Source organism: Carcharodon carcharias (genome assembly GCF_017639515.1).
Source record: "Carcharodon carcharias isolate sCarCar2 chromosome 32 unlocalized genomic scaffold, sCarCar2.pri SUPER_32_unloc_2, whole genome shotgun sequence".
Taxonomy (NCBI): Eukaryota; Metazoa; Chordata; class Chondrichthyes; order Lamniformes; family Lamnidae; genus Carcharodon; species Carcharodon carcharias.
The window spans coordinates 158,139-178,929 of NW_024470686.1; the positions used below are offsets into that span (position 1 = coordinate 158,139).

At 58.6% G+C, this 20,791-nt stretch overlaps 1 protein-coding gene across 1 annotated transcript in view; it reads right to left on the minus strand.

The window, feature by feature from the left end:
- The window catches only part of LOC121274141 (talin-2), a 402,472-nt gene that overhangs the window by 106,256 nt on the left and 275,425 nt on the right, over positions 1-20,791 (minus strand). The window contains exons 23-25 of the mRNA XM_041181315.1: positions 12,502-12,630; positions 9,938-10,051; positions 8,135-8,248 (exon numbers count right to left, since the gene is read on the minus strand). Of these exons, the coding sequence (XP_041037249.1) occupies positions 8,135-8,248; positions 9,938-10,051; positions 12,502-12,630 (357 nt within the window). The remainder of the gene's footprint in view (positions 1-8,134; positions 8,249-9,937; positions 10,052-12,501; positions 12,631-20,791) is intronic.

A 20,791-nucleotide genomic window follows, 5' to 3' on the forward strand; every position in this document is an offset into this window, starting at 1 on the left:
GACCTATGTGAATTATGATGGGTTTCAATTTATAGGTTTTGGTTCATTTGCACCCCACTCACCACCTTAAACATTCGCTCACTCCATTACTGACGCACAGTAGCAGCAGTGTGTCTACCATCTACAAGATGCACTGCAACAACTCACCAAGGCTCCTTCATCAGCACCTTCTAAACCCACAACATCTACCATCTAGAAGGACAAGGGCAGCAGATAGATGGGAACACCACCACCTGGAAGTTCCCCTCCATCACTCACTATCCTGATTTGGAACTATATCACCATTCCTTCCCTGTCGCTGGGTCAAAATCCTGGAACTCGCTCCCTAACAGCACTGTGGGAGTACCTACAGCAGTTCAAGAAGACAGCTCACCAGCACCTTCTCAAGGGATCACTGTGGGGAATCCCAGTAGTTACCTGCATTCTAAGCAGTGGGTTCAGGCTTGGAAAGAACCTGAAGCACTGGGAGGGAGAGTCTCAATGAATGTCAAAGCTTTTTGCAAAGAACAATACATTGACAATACAACACAAAGCAGGCTACTCGGCCCAATAGCTTTGTGCTGGTGCTTATCAGAGAAGTTATCCTATCACATTTAAACCTTGCTGTTCCCATATCCCTCCCACCACCTGTCGAATTGAATCTTGAAGGCTGAAGTAATTTGTATCTCAAGCACTAACTCTGGAAGTAAATCTCTTTGTTTCACAGCTCTCCAGGAAGACGTTTCTCTTGATCGCTTACATTCAATGTTATATTTATGGCCTCTTGGTCTTGATCTCTCAACTATTGGAAATGGTTTATGTTTCTCAAGCTTCTCCTATCTCCACATAATCTGACAGACTGCCAGTATATCACCCTGTGCCCAGTCCCAATAGAAACATACCCAATATTCATATCTGCCTTTACATTCATATTTGAGTGAATCTGCAGTGTACCCTTCATCAAACCTCAGTATCAATCCTATAGTGTGAAGCTCAAACAGAACACTGTACTCTGACTGTACTCTGACTGTAATCTGACTGCGCTCCTAATGAGCTTGCCTTTTACATCCTGTACATCTTCAGAGAGAACTTTGGATCTTGTTCATTTTTGACAATGTTATCAACCTGTGGTTGATATTCTGTGAGCCTGTAGCCCAAGTCCCTCTGTTCTCCCCAGCACCATTCCTGCTTTCATTCAGTGTTAACAATTAACACTCGTGAGATTGAAATACCTGCCAATTTATAGCCAATTCTCCCATTTAGAAATCTGCCTCGACAGCTTCCTTTGATTTGCCAAAGAATTAACTATGCCTAATCTTTGATACATTCTACAACTATTAACAACACTCTCAAAGCCAACATCCAAATCATTCATTATACATTGAACAGAGGGGCCCCAAAATTCAACTCTGAGGCACCACACCCCACTTCCAACCACTTCAACCACTTCCCACTCCCAACCACTTCCCACTCCCAACCACTATCCATTTCCCATTTCCACCCACTCCCAACCATTGCCCACTGCCCAATCGTTGCTCACTCCCAACCACTGCCCAATCGCTGCTCACTCCCAACCATTGCCCAATCGTTGCTCACTCCCAACCACTGCCCAATCGCTGCTCACTCCCAACCATTGCCCAATCGCTGCTCACTCCCAACCACTGCCAATCGCTGCTCACTCCCAACCACTGCCCACCGCTGCTCACTCCCAACCACTGCCCAATCACTGCTCACTCCCAACCACTGCCCAATCACTGCTCACTCCCAACCACTGCCAATCGCTGCTCACTCCCAACCACTGCCCAATCACTGCTCACTCCCAACCACTGCCCAATCGCTGCTCACTCCCAACCACTGCCCAATCGCTGCTCACTCCCAACCACTGCCCAATCACTGCTCACTCCCAACCACTGCCCAATCGCTGCTCACTCCCAACCACTGCCCAATCACTGCTCACTCCCAACCACTGCCAATCGCTGCTCACTCCCAACCACTGCCAATCGCTGCTCACTCCCAACCACTGCCAACTGCTGCTCACTCCCAACCACTGCCCAATCGCTGCTCACTCCCAACCACTGCTCACTCCCAACCACTGCCCACCACTGCTCACTCCCAACCACTGCCCAATCGCTGCTCACTCCCAACCGCTGCCCAACCGCTGCTCACTCCCAACCACTGCCCAACCGCTGCTCACTCCCAACCACTGCCCAATCGCTGCTCACTCCCAACCACTGCCCAATCGCTGCTCACTCCCAACCACTGCTCACTCCCAACCACTGCCCACCGCTGCTCACTCCCAACCATTGCCCAATCGCTGCTCACTCCCAACCACTGCCCACCGCTGCTCACTCCCAACCACTGCCCAATCGCTGCTCACTCCCAACCACTGCCCAATCGCTGCTCACTCCCAACCACTGCCCAATCGCTGCTCACTCCCAACCACTGCCCAATCACTGCTCACTCCCAACCACTGCCAATCGCTGCTCACTCCCAACCACTGCCCAATCGCTGCTCACTCCCAACCACTGCCAACCACTGCTCACTCCCAACCACTGCCCAATCGCTGCTCACTCCCAGCCACTGACCAATCACTGCTCAATCCCAACCACTGCCCAACCGCTGCTCACTCCCAACCACTGCCCAATCGCTGCTCACTCCCAACCACTGCCCAACCGCTGCTCACTCCCAACCACTGCTCACTCCCAACCACTGCCCACCACTGCTCACTCCCAACCACTGCCCAATCGCTGCTCACTCCCAACCACTGCCCAACCGCTGCTCACTCCCAATCACTGCTCACTCCCAACCACTGCCCACTGCCCAATCGCTGCTCACTCCCAACCACTGCCCAATCGCTGCTCACTCCCAACCACTGCCCAATCACTGCTCACTCCCAACCACTGCCCAATCGCTGCTCACTCCCAACCACTGCCCAATCGCTGCTCACTCCCAACCACTGCCCAATCACTGCTCACTCCCAACCACTGCCAACTGCTGCTCACTCCCAACCACTGCCCAATCGCTGCTCACTCCCAACCACTGCTCACTCCCAACCACTGCCCACCACTGCTCACTCCCAACCACTGCCCAATCGCTGCTCACTCCCAACCGCTGCCCAACCGCTGCTCACTCCCAACCACTGCCCAACCGCTGCTCACTCCCAACCACTGCCCAATCGCTGCTCACTCCCAACCACTGCCCAATCGCTGCTCACTCCCAACCACTGCTCACTCCCAACCACTGCCCACCGCTGCTCACTCCCAACCACTGCCCAATCGCTGCTCACTCCCAACCACTGCTCAATCGCTGCTCACTCCCAACCACTGCCCAATCGCTGCTCACTCCCAACCACTGCCCAATCGCTGCTCACTCCCAGCCACTGACCAATCACTGCTCAATCCCAACCACTGCCCAACCGCTGCTCACTCCCAACCACTGCCCAATCGCTGCTCACTCCCAACCACTGCTCACTCCCAACCACTGCCCACCGCTGCTCACTCCCAACCACTGCCCACCGCTGCTCACTCCCAACCACTGCCCAATCGCTGCTCACTCCCAACCACTGCCCAATCGCTGCTCACTCCCAACCACTGCCCAATCGCTGCTCACTCCCAACCACTGCCCAATCACTGCTCACTCCCAACCACTGCCAACCGCTGCTCACTCCCAACCACTGCCCACCGCTGCTCACTCCCAGCCATTGCCCAATCGCTGCTCACTCCCAACCACTGCCCAACTGCTGCTCACTCCCAACCACTGCTCACTCCCAGCCACTGCCCAATCGCTGCTCACTCCCAACCACTGCCCAATCGCTGCTCACTCCCAACCACTGCCCACTGCTGCTCACTCCCAACCACTGCCCACCGCTGCTCACTCCCAACCACTGCCCAATCGCTGCTCACTTCCAATCACTGCTCACTCCCAACCACTGCCCAACCGCTGCTCACTCCCAACCACTGCCCAATCGCTGCTCACTCCCAACCACTGCCCAACCGCTGCTCACTCCCAACCACTGCCCAATCGCTGCTCACTCCCAACCACTGCCCAACCGCTGCTCACTCCCAACCACTGCCCAATCGCTGCTCACTCCCAACCACTGCTCACTCCCAACCACTGCCAACCACTGCTCACTCCCAACCACTGCCCAATCGCTGCTCACTCCCAACCACTGCCCAATCGCTGCTCACTCCCAACCACTGCCCAATCACTGCTCACTCCCAACCACTGCCCAATCGCTGCTCACTCCCAACCACTGCCCAATCGCTGCTCACTCCCAACCACTGCCCAATCACTGCTCACTCCCAACCACTGCCAATCACTGCTCACTCCCAACCACTGCCCAATCGCTGCTCACTCCCAACCACTGCTCACTCCCAACCACTGCCAACCACTGCTCACTCCCAACCACTGCCCAATCGCTGCTCACTCCCAACCACTGCCAATCACTGCTCACTCCCAACCACTGCCCAATCGCTGCTCACTCCCAACCACTGCCAACCACTGCTCACTCCCAACCACTGCCCAATCGCTGCTCACTCCCAACCACTGCCAACCACTGCTCACTCCCAACCACTGCCCAATCGCTGCTCACTCCCAACCACTGCCAATCACTGCTCACTCCCAGCCATCACAATCACTACCCACTTCCCAAAGCTGTAAAACTGCCCTTATTGTTGACTTTGTTTTCTTTCTTTGAACCAGTTTTTAATCCAATATTCTATCTTTTCTTTTCCCTGCACTTCCCCCATATCCCTAAATCTTCCCTCATAATCTGCTGTGTGGTAAAATGTTAAAAGCTTTGCTGAAATCTGTGTCCACTGCAACGACCATTCCTCACAGCTGCCATACTTGGAGGAGTGCTGTGGGGGGGGCTTGTGTCCTTGGTGTGGGACAGTCAGTCAAGGTAAGAAAATGAGGGGCCTAAAGAGTGGTGTCAGTACTGTCCACATGTGGCTCTATCTCAGGGTGTTGACTGGCAGGGTCCTGACAGATCTTTGAGTTCATTAACAACATTTCAATTACTGCCACTGAGAGTGATCTTGGATAATGTCCTTTACAATGTGTAGAAGGGAGGGCCAGCTGAGCCTGCAGGTACAGCCAAGTCCCACAGAATGGCGAGTACTGGACACTAACAGGAACGTTCAGTAAAGACAGATCAAAAAACACAACATTGTTTTTTCCACAATAAAGAAATGTCCCTATCTCCCCTGGAACCACCAACAATTGTCAACCATGAGGTGTGCCAGTACATTCAGCTCTCTCATTACGCTAGTCTCAACCAATAACAATGGAGATACACATGAATAAAGTGAAACCACCGTAATGTGAAATACTTGCAAGTGGAATTTTAATTTGAAAAGCACCTGTTGTGCTCCCAACTCATATGTTTCTATGAATGGAGTTGAACAGGAAAGCTGTGGCCGGGATACAGAGCCTCCCTGTTTGTCCGGGAAGATCTTCTCTAACCCGCCCATACCTGCTGCACCGTCAGCTTACAGCAGCTCTCACCACTGAAAAGCTTCACCGCTGCATGATCACACCTGTCTCCCATACACGCCTGACACTTTCAATTTTAAATAGAATCATGTGGGAAGCGAGAAGCAGCAGGAGTGGAAGTGATGCCCACTTCCTGTTCCACCATCAGGAATGGCATGTACTGACCAAATCCACCCGCACCTCCACCCCCCCCAGAGAGAAAGAGGGAGAGGGAGACGGAGAGAGAAAGATAGAGACAGAGAATAAGAGACAAACTGACAGAGGACAACACAGGCAAACAAAAGGAGAGATAGTGAGCAAGAAAGAGACGGGCGGGAGGGCAGACGGAGAGACGGGCGGGAGGGTGGACGGAGAGACGGGCGGGAGGGTGGAAGAAGAGACGGGCAGGAGGGCAGACGGAGAGACGGGCGGGAGTGCAGACGGAGAGACGGGCGGGAGGGCGGACGGAGAGACGGGCGGGAGGGCGGACGGAGAGACGGGCGGGAGGGCGGACGGAGAGACGGGCGGGAGGGTGGACGGAGAGACGGGCGGGAGGGTGGACGGAGAGACGGGCGGGAGGGTGGAAGAAGAGACGGGCGGGAGGGCAGACAGAGAGACGGGCGGGAGTGCAGATGGAGAGACGGGCGGGAGGGCGGACGGAGAGACGGGCGGGAGGGCGGACGGAGAGACGGGTGGGAGGGTGGACGGAGAGACGGGCGGGAGGGTGGATGGAGAGACGGGCGGGAGGGTGGACGGAGAGACGGGCGGGAGGGCGGACGGAGAGACGGGCGGGAGGGCGGACGGAGAAACGGGCGGGAGGGCGGACGGAGAGACGGGCGGGAGGGCGGACGGAGAGACGGGCGGGAGGGCGGACGGAGAGACGGGCGGGAGGGCGGACGGAGAGACGGGAAGACGGAGAGACGGGCGGGAGGGCGGACGGAGAGACGGGAAGACGGAGAGACGGGCGGGAGGGCGGACGGAGAGACAGGAAGACGGAGAGACGGGCGGGAGTGCGGACGGAGAGACGGGCGGGAGTGCGGACGGAGAGACGGGCGGGAGTGCGGACGGAGAGACGGGCGGGAGTGCGGACGGAGAGACGGGCGGGAGGGCGGACGGAGAGACGGGCGGGAGGGCGGACGGAGAGACGGGCGGGAGGGCGGACGGAGAGATGGGAAGACGGAGAGACGGGCGGGAGGGCGGACGGAGAGACGGGCGGGAGGGCGGACGGAGGGACGGGCGGGAGGGTGGACGGAGAGACGGGCGGGAGGGGCGGACGGAGAGACGGGCGGGAGGGTGGACGGAGAGACGGGCGGGAGGGTGGAAGAAGAGACGGGCGGGAGGGCAGACAGAGAGACGGGCGGGAGGGCGGACGGAGAGACGGGCGGGAGGGCGGACGGAGAGACGGGTGGGAGGGTGGACGGAGAGACGGGCGGGAGGGTGGATGGAGAGACGGGCGGGAGGGTGGACGGAGAGACGGGCGGGAGGGCGGACGGAGAGACGGGCGGGAGGGCGGACGGAGAAACGGGCGGGAGGGCGGACGGAGAGACGGGCGGGAGGGCGGACGGAGAGACGGGCGGGAGGGCGGACGGAGAGACGGGCGGGAGGGGCGGACGGAGAGACGGGAAGACGGAGAGACGGGCGGGAGGGCGGACGGAGAGACGGGAAGACGGAGAGACGGGCGGGAGGGCGGACGGAGAGACGGGAAGACGGAGAGACGGGCGGGAGGGCGGACGGAGAGACGGGAAGACGGAGAGACGGGCGGGAGTGCGGACGGAGAGACGGGCGGGAGTGCGGACGGAGAGACGGGCGGGAGTGCGGACGGAGAGACGGGCGGGAGGGCGGACGGAGAGACGGGCGGGAGGGCGGACGGAGAGACGGGCGGGAGGGCGGACGGAGAGACGGGCGGGAGGGCGGACGGAGAGACGGGAAGACGGAGAGACGGGCGGGAGGGCGGACGGAGAGACGGGCGGGAGGGCGGACGGAGGGACGGGCGGGAGGGTGGACGGAGAGACGGGCGGGAGGGCGGACGGAGAGACGGGCGGGAGGGTGGACGGAGAGACGGGAAGACGGAGAGACGGGCGGGAGGGCGGACGGAGAGACGGGCGGGAGGGCGGACGGAGAGACGGGAAGACGGAGAGACGGGCGGGAGGGCGGACGGAGAGACGGGCGGGAGGGTGGAAGAAGAGACGGGCGGGAGGGCGGACGGAGAGACGGGAAGACGGAGAGCCGGGCGGGAGGGTGGACGGAGAGACGGGAAGACGGAGAGACGGGCGGGAGGGTGGACGGAGAGACGGGCGGGAGGGCGGACGGAGAGACGGGAAGACGGAGAGACGGGCGGGAGGGTGGACGGAGAGACAGGCGGGAGGGTGGACGGAGAGACGGGCGGGAGGGCGGACGGAGAGACGGGCGGGAGGGCGGACGGAGAGACGGGCGGGAGTGCGGACGGAGAGACGGGCGGGATGGCGGACGGACAGACGGGCGGGAGGGTGGACGGAGAGACGGGCGGGAGGGTGGACGGAGAGACGGGAAGACGGAGAGATGGGCGGGAGGGTGGATGGAGAGACGGGCGGGAGTGCGGACGGAGAGACGGGCGGGAGGGTGGACGGAGAGACGGGCGGGAGGGCGGACGGACAGACGGGCGGGAGGGTGGACGGAGAGACGGGAAGACGGAGAGACGTACCTGAAGGAAGTTTTGGCTGGCAATAATCAAAGCGAGTTGGGCACTAAGATTCTCTGGCTCCGCTTGACTCCCTCGGACACCTTGCACCAGCTGAGGTATATAATCAGCGACAGCCTGCAGAAAGGAAACATAACACGTGTGAGGAAACTCTTTCTGGAAACTGCTTGTGTTTTAAGCAGCTGCTTGATCAGCGTCCCATCAACCACCTTCAACATTCACTCCCTCCACCACCGACGCACAGTAGCAGCAGTGTGTGTATCATCTGCAAGATGCACTGCAGGAATTCACCAAGGTTCCTTAGATAGCACCTTCCAAACCCACAACCACTACCATCTAGAAGGACAAGGGCAGCAGATAGATGGGAACACCACCAACTGGAAGTTCCCCTCCAAGTCACTCACCATCCTGACTTGGAAATATATCGCCGTTCCTTCACTGTCACTGGGTCAAAATCCTGGAACTCCCTCCCTAACCGCACTGTGGGTCTACGTACACCACATGGACTGCAAGGCTCAAGAAGGCAGCTCATCACCACCTTCTCAAGGGCATTTAGGGATGGGCAATAAAACAAAAGAAGGTAAAAAAGGGAGCGCGGGAAAGAAGAGATGAAGGAAATAAAAAGACTGTATTTCTGTAGCACCCACCTCAGGACATCCCAAAGCACTCTGCAGCTAATGAAGTGCTTCTGAAGTATTGGAGCAGCCTGGGGGAGCTGTGCTTCACACTGTGCAGTTCCCCAAGCTGCAGGGGAAGATTATCCCAGTGAGACCAAGCTCAGAATAAACCTCACCGAGAAATTTCATCAGAAAGTAAAGGCTCAGTCTTTCATCACGGAGTTAAACTCCTTCCTCTAGTGTTATTGAATGAAGGATCAGATCCAAACCCGTCCAGCTGGCTTTGTGTGTCAAACTCCCTGAGGATTCCGGCCAGAAAATCTTCCCTATTTCCAATGACCAGTTCTGGCTGCTTAGGTTTTTTTTTTCCATTTCAGAGGCTTCCCATCCTCCGATGGGCACCCCCACGCCCAAACACAGGGACACTACACCCCCAACACCCCACTCATGCCAGGGACCCTCCTACCCCTCCTTTGAGGGACACCCCTGACTCATGCCAGGGACCCTCCTACCCCTCCTTTGAGGGACACCCCTGATTCATGCCAGGGACGCTCCCCCCAACTCCCAGAGATGTCCTGCCCCTGAACTCTCAGGCAGCCTCCTGACCTCTCCCAGGGATGCCCCTTTCCCACTGCCAGCCTGCTGGGCAGTTTCAGGCAGGGCTGGCAGAGCCCCATAGAATACTCATCCATTTTGCCAACCGTGCTGAATGTAGCAGAGCAGAGGGAATCATTTCATTTCTTTTTTGAATAATTGAGATTTCATGCTTCCTGAAGTGAGGGATTTTAGTGCTGGGAAACAGAACCCAATACTTCAGGCGTCTGCTCTCAAACATAGTTCTCGCTGGGCTGGTAACGTACACTTAAAAACACTGAATATTTCATGCCCATTCCCTCCTTACAGAAACAGCCTCAAATGCACCAGTTTCAGTTTCTCCCCAGGATCCTCCAGCCTCAAGTGAGGAAATGTCCATCCCATTAACTCAGGCCTTGATTTAAAGCTGGGAACCAGAGGTGAAAGGTCAGTGCCCCTTTTCCCAACCCCCTTTTCGCCAAATTTAACCAGAGGGTGAACGTTTGAATGAGATTTGCTCAGGAAATGTTCTCAACACTTAATCAACTAACAACCAGAAGAGAAACCAACATCACTTCACACCAAACCCTTGGAAACTTTACCATTCAGCCTTTACCTTACAGCTTTGGACCAGTTGTTGATGTGCCGCTGTGTTCTTATTGGATGACGATGCGTTCTGGGATGCCGCAATAGTTTGCGTTGCTGCAGCTGCTGCTTGTTTGGCTGCATTCTAAGTAAGGACAGAGTAAACAAAGATACATTTTAAACAAAAAGCTGGACAGCAGGTACATTTACTGCTGTAAATATTACTGGCCAATTTATTCAGACCTTAAATATGTGAATTGGTTCCATAGACAATTGAGTGAGATTATCCAGCGCCAAACAGACTGGGAGAGTCTCGGCTTCACTTCCAGTCTGCGTCTAATTTGACTGTCATTTACAAAATGCCTTCCTTGCAGATTGCCTGCAATAGTTCTCCCCCACCTTTACGCAGTTTTCTAGTAGCACAGAAAGAATTCACAGGAACAGCAGGGGAGGCTATTTAGCCCTATATATCTTTCCACCATTTAATGAGATCAAAGCTGAGCTGTATCTTCAGTGGAAGATCAGGTGAAGGAACAACACAGTCTTCACATTTCCAGCCTCACACTCCCAGCAAGGTCACATTGGTCCAGGGTCTACCAGACCAAAGGTCTTGTGCTCATTTTGCATCAACTTGTAACAGGTGAACGACCTCACGTTTCATAAGAAATCCTTTCCCCAACAGTCAAAGAATTGTGACGTGTCCATGGCTAGAGCTGACATGAATATGTTCCAATCTATAATCTCAGAATACCATCCTGCCAATTCTAGACCACTGCCTCTGAACCAACAAACATCCAGGGAATTATACAACATTCAATTAAAGAGAACAGCATTACTTCCAGTTATTCTATTAAATTTTCTTCATTAGAGTTAGGCGTGTGATGGAATACTCCCCACCTGCCTGGGTGAGTGCAGCTCCCACAACACTCAAGGAACTCAACACCATCCAGGACAAAGCAGCCGCTTGATTGGCACCCCATCTACAAACATTCACTCCCTCCACTGCCAACACACAGTAGCAGCAGTGTGTGTACCATCTACAAGATGCACTGCAGGAACTTACCAAGGCTCCTTCGACAGCACCTTCCAAACTCATGACCACTACCATCTAGAAGGACAAGGGCAGCAGATAGATGGGAACACCACCACCTGGAAGTTCCCCTCCATCCTGACTTGGAAATATATCGCCGTTCCTTCACTTTTTAACAGCACTATGAGCTTACCTCTATCAGGTAGGTTGCAATTGTACAAGGCAGCAGCTCACCACCTTCTCAAGTGCAGTTAGGAATGGGGAAGCAATGCTGGTCTAGTCAGCGACGCCCCCATCCCGAGAATACATTAAAATAACTCAGATAAGGTTTAGACTCGAAGTTTCTGTCTGAAATTGAGCTGCATCTTTCATTACACTATTCTTCAGACTTTAGTTTGATTTCCCAGAAGTAACTATGATGAATATCACCGAAAACAAAGACATGTTGTTGAAGCTTTTCAATCTTGCACACATCAGGACAAATGCAAGAATGACAAATTTCAAACAATCACCGTCTTGATGTCAAGGGCAGTCACACCCATCTCACCTCTGGAGTTCAGCTCTTCTGAACACGTTTGAACTAAGGCTGTCATGAGGTCGGGAGCTGAGGGGACCTGGCAGAACCCAAACCGAGCACCAGTGAGCAGGTTATTGCTAATCAAGTGCAGTTTAATAGCGGTGTCAGTGAACCCTTCCATGACTTTGCTGATGATGGAGAGTAGACCATGAGATGGAGAGGTGGTAATTGGCCGGGTTGGAGTTGTCATGGTTTGTGTCTGCAGGACACATCTGGGCTATTTTCTACATCACTGGGTGGATGTCAGTGGGGGAAGCCACTTCCAAGGGGAAGGTACTTAGGACCGAGATGAGGAGAAATGTTTTTATTCAGAGGGTTGGGAATCTTTGGAATTCTCTACTCCAGGGGGCTGTGGAAGTTCAGTCACTGAGTATGTTTAAAACAGAGATTGACAGATTTTTAAACAGCCAATGAAGTAAAGGGATATGGGGATAGCTTGGAAAAAAGGCATTGAAGTGGGTGACCAGCCATGATCCCGTTGAAAGGTGGAGCAGGCTCGATGGGCTGAATGGCCTGCTCCTACATTCTTACACTAACAACCAGTTTAAGATAATCAGTCAAGCTCATAATGTGGCTCATTTATGCCTGCTAGAAGCAAAAAGCTCCTCCTGCACAGGCTCCCGTTCTCTCTGAATAAAAAGGAAAATGTTCAAGCATAGTGTGTGCCTTTTTTGAGTTACCCGGGAGCTAGGGAGCCAATACTCCCCACTGCTTTCTCCATGGTAGCACCTCAGCCAAGCAGGGTTGACTTGTGAACCAATCAGCAACCTTCTCCTGCAGTATAAATTGTCATGATCAAATGAAGTTTGATTTCTTGCGTATTCCTGATGAATGCAGAATGAAAAGTTCCGGTAACATGTCTCTCCTTTCAGCAGCAGCATTAGTGAGTTTGTGGAGCCAGCAGAGCTGGTGTGCTGTGAAACAGCCCTTCTGATTCCTGAAACGGAGTTAAAATAAAAGCTTCTCTGAAGGAAATGTAATGCGTTACCTCCAGCCGATTAATCAGCTTCTTTTTGATGGCGTTCTGAGCTGCTGAATTGGTGACGACCCGCAAGCCCTCGGCTGCTTCACGAAGCTTCTGCTGCTGGTCCTGGTTTTCTGGATTAGCAGCGGCACCCTGTACAGAAGAGGAAAGAGGTTTCATAGCGTTAGCCGCTTAGGATAAGGGGTTAGCTGGTTAGGGCAGAGAGATAACTGAGCTTCACCCAGTTAGGGCAAATGTTTACCTGGTTAGCGTTAGGGGACAAAATAAAGCAACATCAGAGAGTCCTCAATTTCGTGTGGGGTCACAACCTGACATTGGAAAAGAGGCAAAACACCTCAGGCATGTGGGTAGCAGTGGTGACCAGGGTTGGTACTAAGAGCCTGTACGACTGCATATCTCATTAACAATCGATGCCTGCCTGCTCTCACTGAAGGATAACTGCTTGCTGTAACACCAAGAAAGCCTTCGCAAAACCTGCACAGCCTCTCAACAACAATTCGATAGATAGGAATAAGGAAACATGCCAAACTATAACACTGAGGAGATAATGGGACCGATGAATGTACGCTTGGTCAAAGAGGTCGCGTTGAAAGAGTGTCTTAAAGGGAGAAAGTGAGGTCGAGAGCTGAAGGGGTTTATGGAGAGTATTACAGAGCTTACGGCCCAGCCTCCAATGGTGCAGCAATTAAAATTGGGAATGCACAAGAGGTCAAAGTTCGATATCTCGGAAGACTGTGGCCTGGAGAAGGTTACAGAGATGGTGGGGGGGGGGGGGGGAACAAGGCCATAAAACAGTGGATGAAAATTTTAAAGTCAAGACGTTGCTTGACTGAGAACCAATGTAGGTCAGCGAGCACAGGGGTGATAAGGGAAATTTAAGGGGCAACGTGGAGAGTTGAGTGCAGCAGCAGAGTTTCTAATGCCTATTTCCCATGTGGCAAGGTTAGAGTAGAGAGCTGGCAGCCATCCAGAGAGTGATGGAGATGTCAAGAGCAGGACTCCAAACTTAATCATCCTGCTTCTGTAGATGGTGAGGCCGCAGTGCCCCGGGTACAGGCCGCAGTACTCCGGGTAGAGGCTGCAGTGCCCCGGGTACAGGCTGCAGTACTCCGGGTACAGGCTGCAGTACTCCGGGTAGAGGCCGCAGTGCTCCGGGTAGAGGCTGCAGTACTCCGGGTACAGGCCGCAGTGCTCCGGGTAGAGGCCGCAGTACTCCGGGTACAGGCCGCAGTGCTCCGGGTAGAGGCCGCAGTACTCCGGGTAGAGGCCGCAGTACTCCGGGTACAGGCCGCAGTACTCCCGGTACAGGCCGCAGTACTCCGGGTAGAGGCTGCAGTACTCCGGGTACAGGCCGCAGTACTCCGGGTACAGGCTGCAGTACTCCGGGTACAGGCCGCAGTACTCCGGGTAGAGGCTGCAGTACTCCGGGTAGAGGCCGCAGTACTCCGGGTACAGGCCGCAGTACTCCGGGTAGAGGCCGCAGTACTCCGGGTACAGGCCGCAGTACTCCGGGTAGAGGCCGCAGTGCCCCGGGTACAGGCTGCAGTACTCCGGGTACAGGCCGCAGTACTCCGGGTACAGGCCGCAGTACTCCGGGTACAGGCCGCAGTACTCCGGGTACAGGCCGCAGTACTCCGGGTAGAGGCTGCAGTACTCCGGGTAGAGGCCGCAGTACTCCGGGTGCTGGCCGCAGTACTCCGGGTAGAGGCCGCAGTACTCCGGGTACAGGCCACAGTACTCCGGGTAGAGGCCGCAGTGCCCCGGGTACAGGCTGCAGTACTCCGGGTACAGGCCGCAGTACTCCGGGTACAGGCCGCAGTACTCCGGGTAGAGGCCGCAGTACTCCGGGTAGAGGCTGCAGTACTCCGGGTACAGGCCGCAGTACTCCGGGTACAGGCCGCAGTACCCCGGGTAGAGGCTGCAGTACTCCGGGTAGAGGCCGCAGTACTCCGGGTAGAGGCCGCAGTACTCCGGGTAGAGGCTGCAGTACTCCGGGTAGAGGCCGCAGTACTCCGGGTACAGGCCGCAGTACTCCGGGTAGAGGCCGCAGTACTCCGGGTACAGGCCGCAGTACTCCGGGTACAGGCCGCAGTACTCCGGGTAGAGGCCGCAGTACTCCGGGTAGAGGCCGCAGTACTCCGGGTAGAGGCCGCAGTACTCCAGGTAGAGCCTGTAGATGGTGAGGCTGCAGTACTCCGGGTACAGGCCGCAGTGCTCCGGGTAGAGGCTGCAGTACTCCGGGTACAGGCTGCAGTACTCCGGGTACAGGCTGCAGTACTCCGGGTACAGGCCGCAGTACTCCGGGTAGAGGCTGCAGTACTCCGGGTAGAGGCTGCAGTACTCCGGGTACAGGCTGCAGTACTCCGGGTACAGGCTGCAGTACTCCGGGTAGAGGCCGCAGTACTCCGGGTAGAGGCCGCAGTACTCCGGGTAGAGGCTGCAGTACTCCGGGTAGAGGCCGCAGTGCCCCGGGTACAGGCTGCAGTACTCCGGGTACAGGCCGCAGTACTCCGGGTACAGGCCGCAGTACTCCGGGTACAGGCCGCAGTACTCCGGGTACAGGCCGCAGTACTCCGGGTACAGGCCGCAGTACTCCGGGTACAGGCCGCAGTACTCCGGGTAGAGGCTGCAGTACTCCGGGTAGAGGCCGCAGTACTCCGGGTAGAGGCTGTAGATGGGGAGGCCGCAGTGCTCCGGGTAGAGGCCGCAGTGCTCCGGGTAGAGGCTGCAGTACTCCGGGTAGAGGCTGTAGATGGGGAGGCCGCAGTGCCCCGGGTACAGGCTGCAGTACTCCGGGTACAGGCCGCAGTACTCCGGGTAGAGGCTGCAGTACTCCGGGTACAGGCTGCAGTACTCCGGGTAGAGGCCGCAGTACTCCGGGTACAGGCCGCAGTACTCCGGGTACAGGCTGCAGTACTCCGGGTACAGGCTGCAGTACTCCGGGTAGAGGCCGCAGTACTCCGGGTAGAGGCCGCAGTGCCCCGGGTACAGGCTGCAGTACTCCGGGTACAGGCCGCAGTACTCCGGGTACAGGCCGCAGTACTCCGGGTACAGGCCGCAGTACTCCGGGTACAGGCCGCAGTACTCCGGGTAGAGGCCGCAGTACTCCGGGTACAGGCCGCAGTACTCCGGGTACAGGCCGCAGTACTCCGGGTACAGGCCGCAGTACTCCGGGTAGAGGTTGCAGTACTCCGGGTAGAGGCTGTAGATGGGGAGGCCGCAGTGCTCCGGGTAGAGGCCGCAGTGCTCCGGGTAGAGGCTGCAGTACTCCGGGTAGAGGCTGTAGATGGGGAGGCCGCAGTGCCCCGGGTACAGGCTGCAGTACTCCGGGTACAGGCTGCAGTGCTCCGGGTACAGGCCGCAGTACTCCGGGTAGAGGGCGCAGTGCTCCGGGTAGAGGCCGCAGTACTCCGGGTACAGGCCGCAGTACTCCGGGTACAGGCCGCAGTACTCCGGGTAGAGGCCGCAGTACTCCGGGTACAGGCCGCAGTACTACGGGTACAGGCCGCAGTACTCCGGGTACAGGCCGCAGTACTCCGGGTAGAGGCTGTAGATGGGGAGGCCGCAGTGCTCCGGGTAGAGGCCGCAGTGCTCCGGGTAGAGGCTGCAGTACTCCGGGTAGAGGCTGTAGATGGGGAGGCCGCAGTGCCCCGGGTACAGGCTGCAGTACTCCGGGTACAGGCTGCAGTACTCCGGGTACAGGCCGCAGTACTCCGGGTAGAGGCCGCAGTGCTCCGGGTAGAGGCCGCAGTGCTCCGGGTAGAGGCTGCAGTACTCCGGGTAGAGGCTGTAGATGGGGAGGCCGCAGTGCCCCGGGTACAGGTTGCAGTACTCCGGGTAGAGGCTGCAGTACTCCGGGTACAGGCTGCAGTACTCCGGGTACAGGCTGCAGTACTCCGGGTAGAGGCCGCAGTACTCCGGGTAGAGGCCGCAGTACTCCGGGTAGAGGCTGCAGTACTCCGGGTAGAGGCCGCAGTGCCCCGGGTACAGGCTGCAGTACTCCGGGTACAGGCCGCAGTACTCCGGGTACAGGCCGCAGTACTCCGGGTACAGGCCGCAGTACTCCGGGTACAGGCCGCAGTACTCCGGGTACAGGCCGCAGTACTCCGGGTAGAGGCTGCAGTACTCCGGGTAGAGGCCGCAGTACTCCGGGTAGAGGCTGTAGATGGGGAGGCCGCAGTGCTCCGGGTAGAGGCCGCAGTGCTCCGGGTAGAGGCTGCAGTACTCCGGGTAGAGGCTGTAGATGGGGAGGCCGCAGTGCCCCGGGTACAGGCTGCAGTACTCCGGGTACAGGCCGCAGTACTCCGGGTAGAGGCTGCAGTACTCCGGGTACAGGCTGCAGTACTCCGGGTAGAGGCCGCAGTACTCCGGGTACAGGCCGCAGTACTCCGGGTACAGGCTGCAGTACTCCGGGTACAGGCTGCAGTACTCCGGGTAGAGGCCGCAGTACTCCGGGTAGAGGCCGCAGTGCCCCGGGTACAGGCTGCAGTACTCCGGGTACAGGCCGCAGTACTCCGGGTACAGGCCGCAGTACTCCGGGTACAGGCCGCAGTACTCCGGGTACAGGCCGCAGTACTCCGGGTAGAGGCCGCAGTACTCCGGGTACAGGCCGCAGTACTCCGGGTACAGGCCGCAGTACTCCGGGTACAGGCCGCAGTACTCCGGGTAGAGGTTGCAGTACTCCGGGTAGAGGCTGTAGATGGGGAGGCCGCAGTGCTCCGGGTAGAGGCCGCAGTGCTCCGGGTAGAGGCTGCAGTACTCCGGGTAGAGGCTGTAGATGGGGAGGCCGCAGTGCCCCGGGTACAGGCTGCAGTACTCCGGGTACAGGCTGCAGTGCTCCGGGTACAGGCCGCAGTACTCCGGGTAGAGGGCGCAGTGCTCCGGGTAGAGGCCGCAGTACTCCGGGTACAGGCCGCAGTACTCCGGGTACAGGCCGCAGTACTCCGGGTAGAGGCCGCAGTACTCCGGGTACAGGCCGCAGTACTACGGGTACAGGCCGCAGTACTCCGGGTACAGGCCGCAGTACTCCGGGTAGAGGCTGTAGATGGGGAGGCCGCAGTGCTCCGGGTAGAGGCCGCAGTGCTCCGGGTAGAGGCTGCAGTACTCCGGGTAGAGGCTGTAGATGGGGAGGCCGCAGAGCCCCGGGTACAGGCTGCAGTACTCCGGGTACAGGCTGCAGTACTCCGGGTACAGGCCGCAGTACTCCGGGTAGAGGCCGCAGTGCTCCGGGTAGAGGCCGCAGTGCTCCGGGTAGAGGCTGCAGTACTCCGGGTAGAGGCTGTAGATGGGGAGGCCGCAGTGCCCCGGGTACAGGTTGCAGTACTCCGGGTACAGGCTGCAGTACTCCGGGTACAGGCCGCAGTACTCCGGGTAGAGGCCGCAGTACTCCGGGTAGAGGCCGCAGTGCCCCGGGTACAGGCCGCAGTACTCCGGGTAGAGGCTGCAGTACTCCGGGTAGAGGCCGCAGTACTCCGGGTAGAGGCCGCAGTGCCCCGGGTACAGGCTGCAGTACTCCGGGTACAGGCTGCAGTACTCCGGGTACAGGCCGCAGTGCTCCGGGTAGAGGCCGCAGTACTCCGGGTACAGGCTGCAGTACTCCGGGTACAGGCCGCAGTACTCCGGGTACAGGCCGCAGTACACCGGGTACAGGCCGCAGTGCTCCGGGTACAGGCCGCAGTGCTCCGGGTAGAGGCTGCAGTGCTCCGGGTACAGGCCGCAGTGCTCCGGGTACAGGCCGCAGTACCCCGGGTACAGGCCGCAGTGCTCCGGGTACAGGCCGCAGTGCTCCGGGTACAGGCCGCAGTGCTCCGGGTAGAGGCCGCAGTACTCCGGGTAGAGGCCGCAGTACTCCGGGTAGAGGCCGCAGTACTCCGGGTAGAGGCCGCAGAACTCCGGGTAGAGGCCGCAGTACTCCGGGTAGAGGCCGCAGCACTCCGGGTACAGGCCGCAGTATTCCGGGTAGAGGCCGCAGTACTCCGGGTACAGGCCGCAGTACTCCGGGTACAGGCTGCAGTGCTCCGGGTACAGGCCGCAGTACTCCGGGTAGAGGGCGCAGTGCTCCGGGTAGAGGCCGCAGTACTCCGGGTACAGGCCGCAGTACTCCGGGTACAGGCCGCAGTACTCCGGGTACAGGCCGCAGTACTCCGGGTAGAGGCCGCAGTACTCCGGGTACAGGCCGCAGTGCTCCGGGTACAGGCCGCAGTACTCCGGGTACAGGCCGCAGTACTCCGGGTACAGGCCGCAGTACTCCGGGTAGAGGCCGCAGTACTCCGGGTACAGGCCGCAGTACTCCGGGTACAGGCCGCAGTACTCCGGGTACAGGCCGCAGTACTCCGGGTAGAGGCTGCAGTACTCCGGGTAGAGGCCGCAGTACTCCGGGAAGAGGCTGTAGATGGGGAGGCCGCAGTGCTCCGGGTAGAGGCCGCAGTGCTCCGGGTAGAGGCTGCAGTACTCCGGGTAGAGGCTGTAGATGGGGAGGCCGCAGTGCCCCGGGTACAGGCTGCAGTACTCCGGGTACAGGCTGCAGTACTCCGGGTACAGGCCGCAGTACTCCGGGTAGAGGCCGCAGTGCTCCGGGTAGAGGCCGCAGTGCTCCGGGTAGAGGCTGCAGTACTCCGGGTAGAGGCTGTAGATGGGGAGGCCGCAGTGCCCCGGGTACAGGCTGCAGTACTCCGGGTACAGGCTGCAGTACTCCGGGTACAGGCCGCAGTACTCCGGGTAGAGGCCGCAGTACTCCGGGTACAGGCCGCAGTACTCCGGGTACAGGCCGCAGTACTCCGGGTACAGGCTGCAGTACTCCGGGTACAGGCCGCAGTACTCCGGGTACAGGCCGCAGTACTCCGGGTAGAGGCTGCAGTACTCCGGGTAGAGGCCGCAGTACTCCGGGTAGAGGCTGTAGATGGGGAGGCCGCAGTGCTCCGGGTAGAGGCCGCAGTGCTCCGGGTAGAGGTACAGTACTCCGGGTAGAGGCTGTAGATGGGGAGGCCGCAGTGCCCCGGGTACAGGCTGCAGTACTCCGGGTACAGGCCGCAGTACTCCGGGTAGAGGCTGCAGTACTCCGGGTACAGGCTGCAGTACTCCGGGTAGAGGCCGCAGTACTCCGGGTACAGGCCGCAGTACTCCGGGTACAGGCTGCAGTACTCCGGGTACAGGCTGCAGTACTCCGGGTAGAGGCCGCAGTACTCCGGGTAGAGGCCGCAGTGCCCCGGGTACAGGCTGCAGTACTCCGGCTACAGGCCGCAGTACTCCGGGTACAGGCCGCAGTACTCCGGGTACAGGCCGCAGTACTCCGGGTAGAGGCCGCAGTACTCCGGGTACAGGCCGCAGTACTCCGGGTACAGGCCGCAGTACTCCGGGTACAGGCCGCAGTACTCCGGGTAGAGGCTGCAGTACTCCGGGTAGAGGCTGTAGATGGAGAGGCCGCAGTGCTCCGGGTAGAGGCCGCAGTGCTCCGGGTAGAGGCTGCAGTACTCCGGGTAGAGGCTGTAGATGGGGAGGCCGCAGTGCCCCGGGTACAGGCTGCAGTACTCCGGGTACAGGCTGCAGTGCTCCGGGTACAGGCCGCAGTACTCCGGGTAGAGGGCGCAGTGCTCCGGGTAGAGGCCGCAGTACTCCGGGTACAGGCCGCAGTACTCCGGGTACAGGCCGCAGTACTCCGGGTAGAGGCCGCAGTACTCCGGGTAGAGGCCGCAGTACTCCGGGTACAGGCCGCAGTGCTCCGGGTACAGGCCGCAGTACTCCGGGTACAGGCCGCAGTACTCCGGGTACAGGCCGCAGTACTCCGGGTAGAGGCCGCAGTACTCCGGGTACAGGCCGCAGTACTCCGGGTACAGGCCGCAGTACTCCGGGTACAGGCCGCAGTACTCCGGGTAGAGGCTGCAGTACTCCGGGTAGAGGCCGCTGTACTCCGGGTAGAGGCTGTAGATGGGGAGGCCGCAGTACTCCGGGTAGAGGCCGCAGTGCTCCGGGTAGAGGCTGCAGTACTCCGGGTAGAGGCTGTAGATGGGGAGGCCGCAGTGCCCCGGGTACAGGCTGCAGTACTCCGGGTACAGGCTGCAGTACTCCGGGTACAGGCCGCAGTACTCCGGGTAGAGGCCGCAGTGCTCCGGGTAGAGGCCGCAGTGCTCCGGGTAGAGGCCGCAGTGCTCCGGGCAGAGGCCGCAGTACTCCGGGTAGAGGCCGCAGTGCCCCGGGTACAGGCTGCAGTACTCCGGGTAGAGGCTGCAGTACTCCGGGTAGAGGCCGCAGTACTCCGGGTAGAGGCCGCAGTGCCCCGGGTACAGGCTGCAGTACT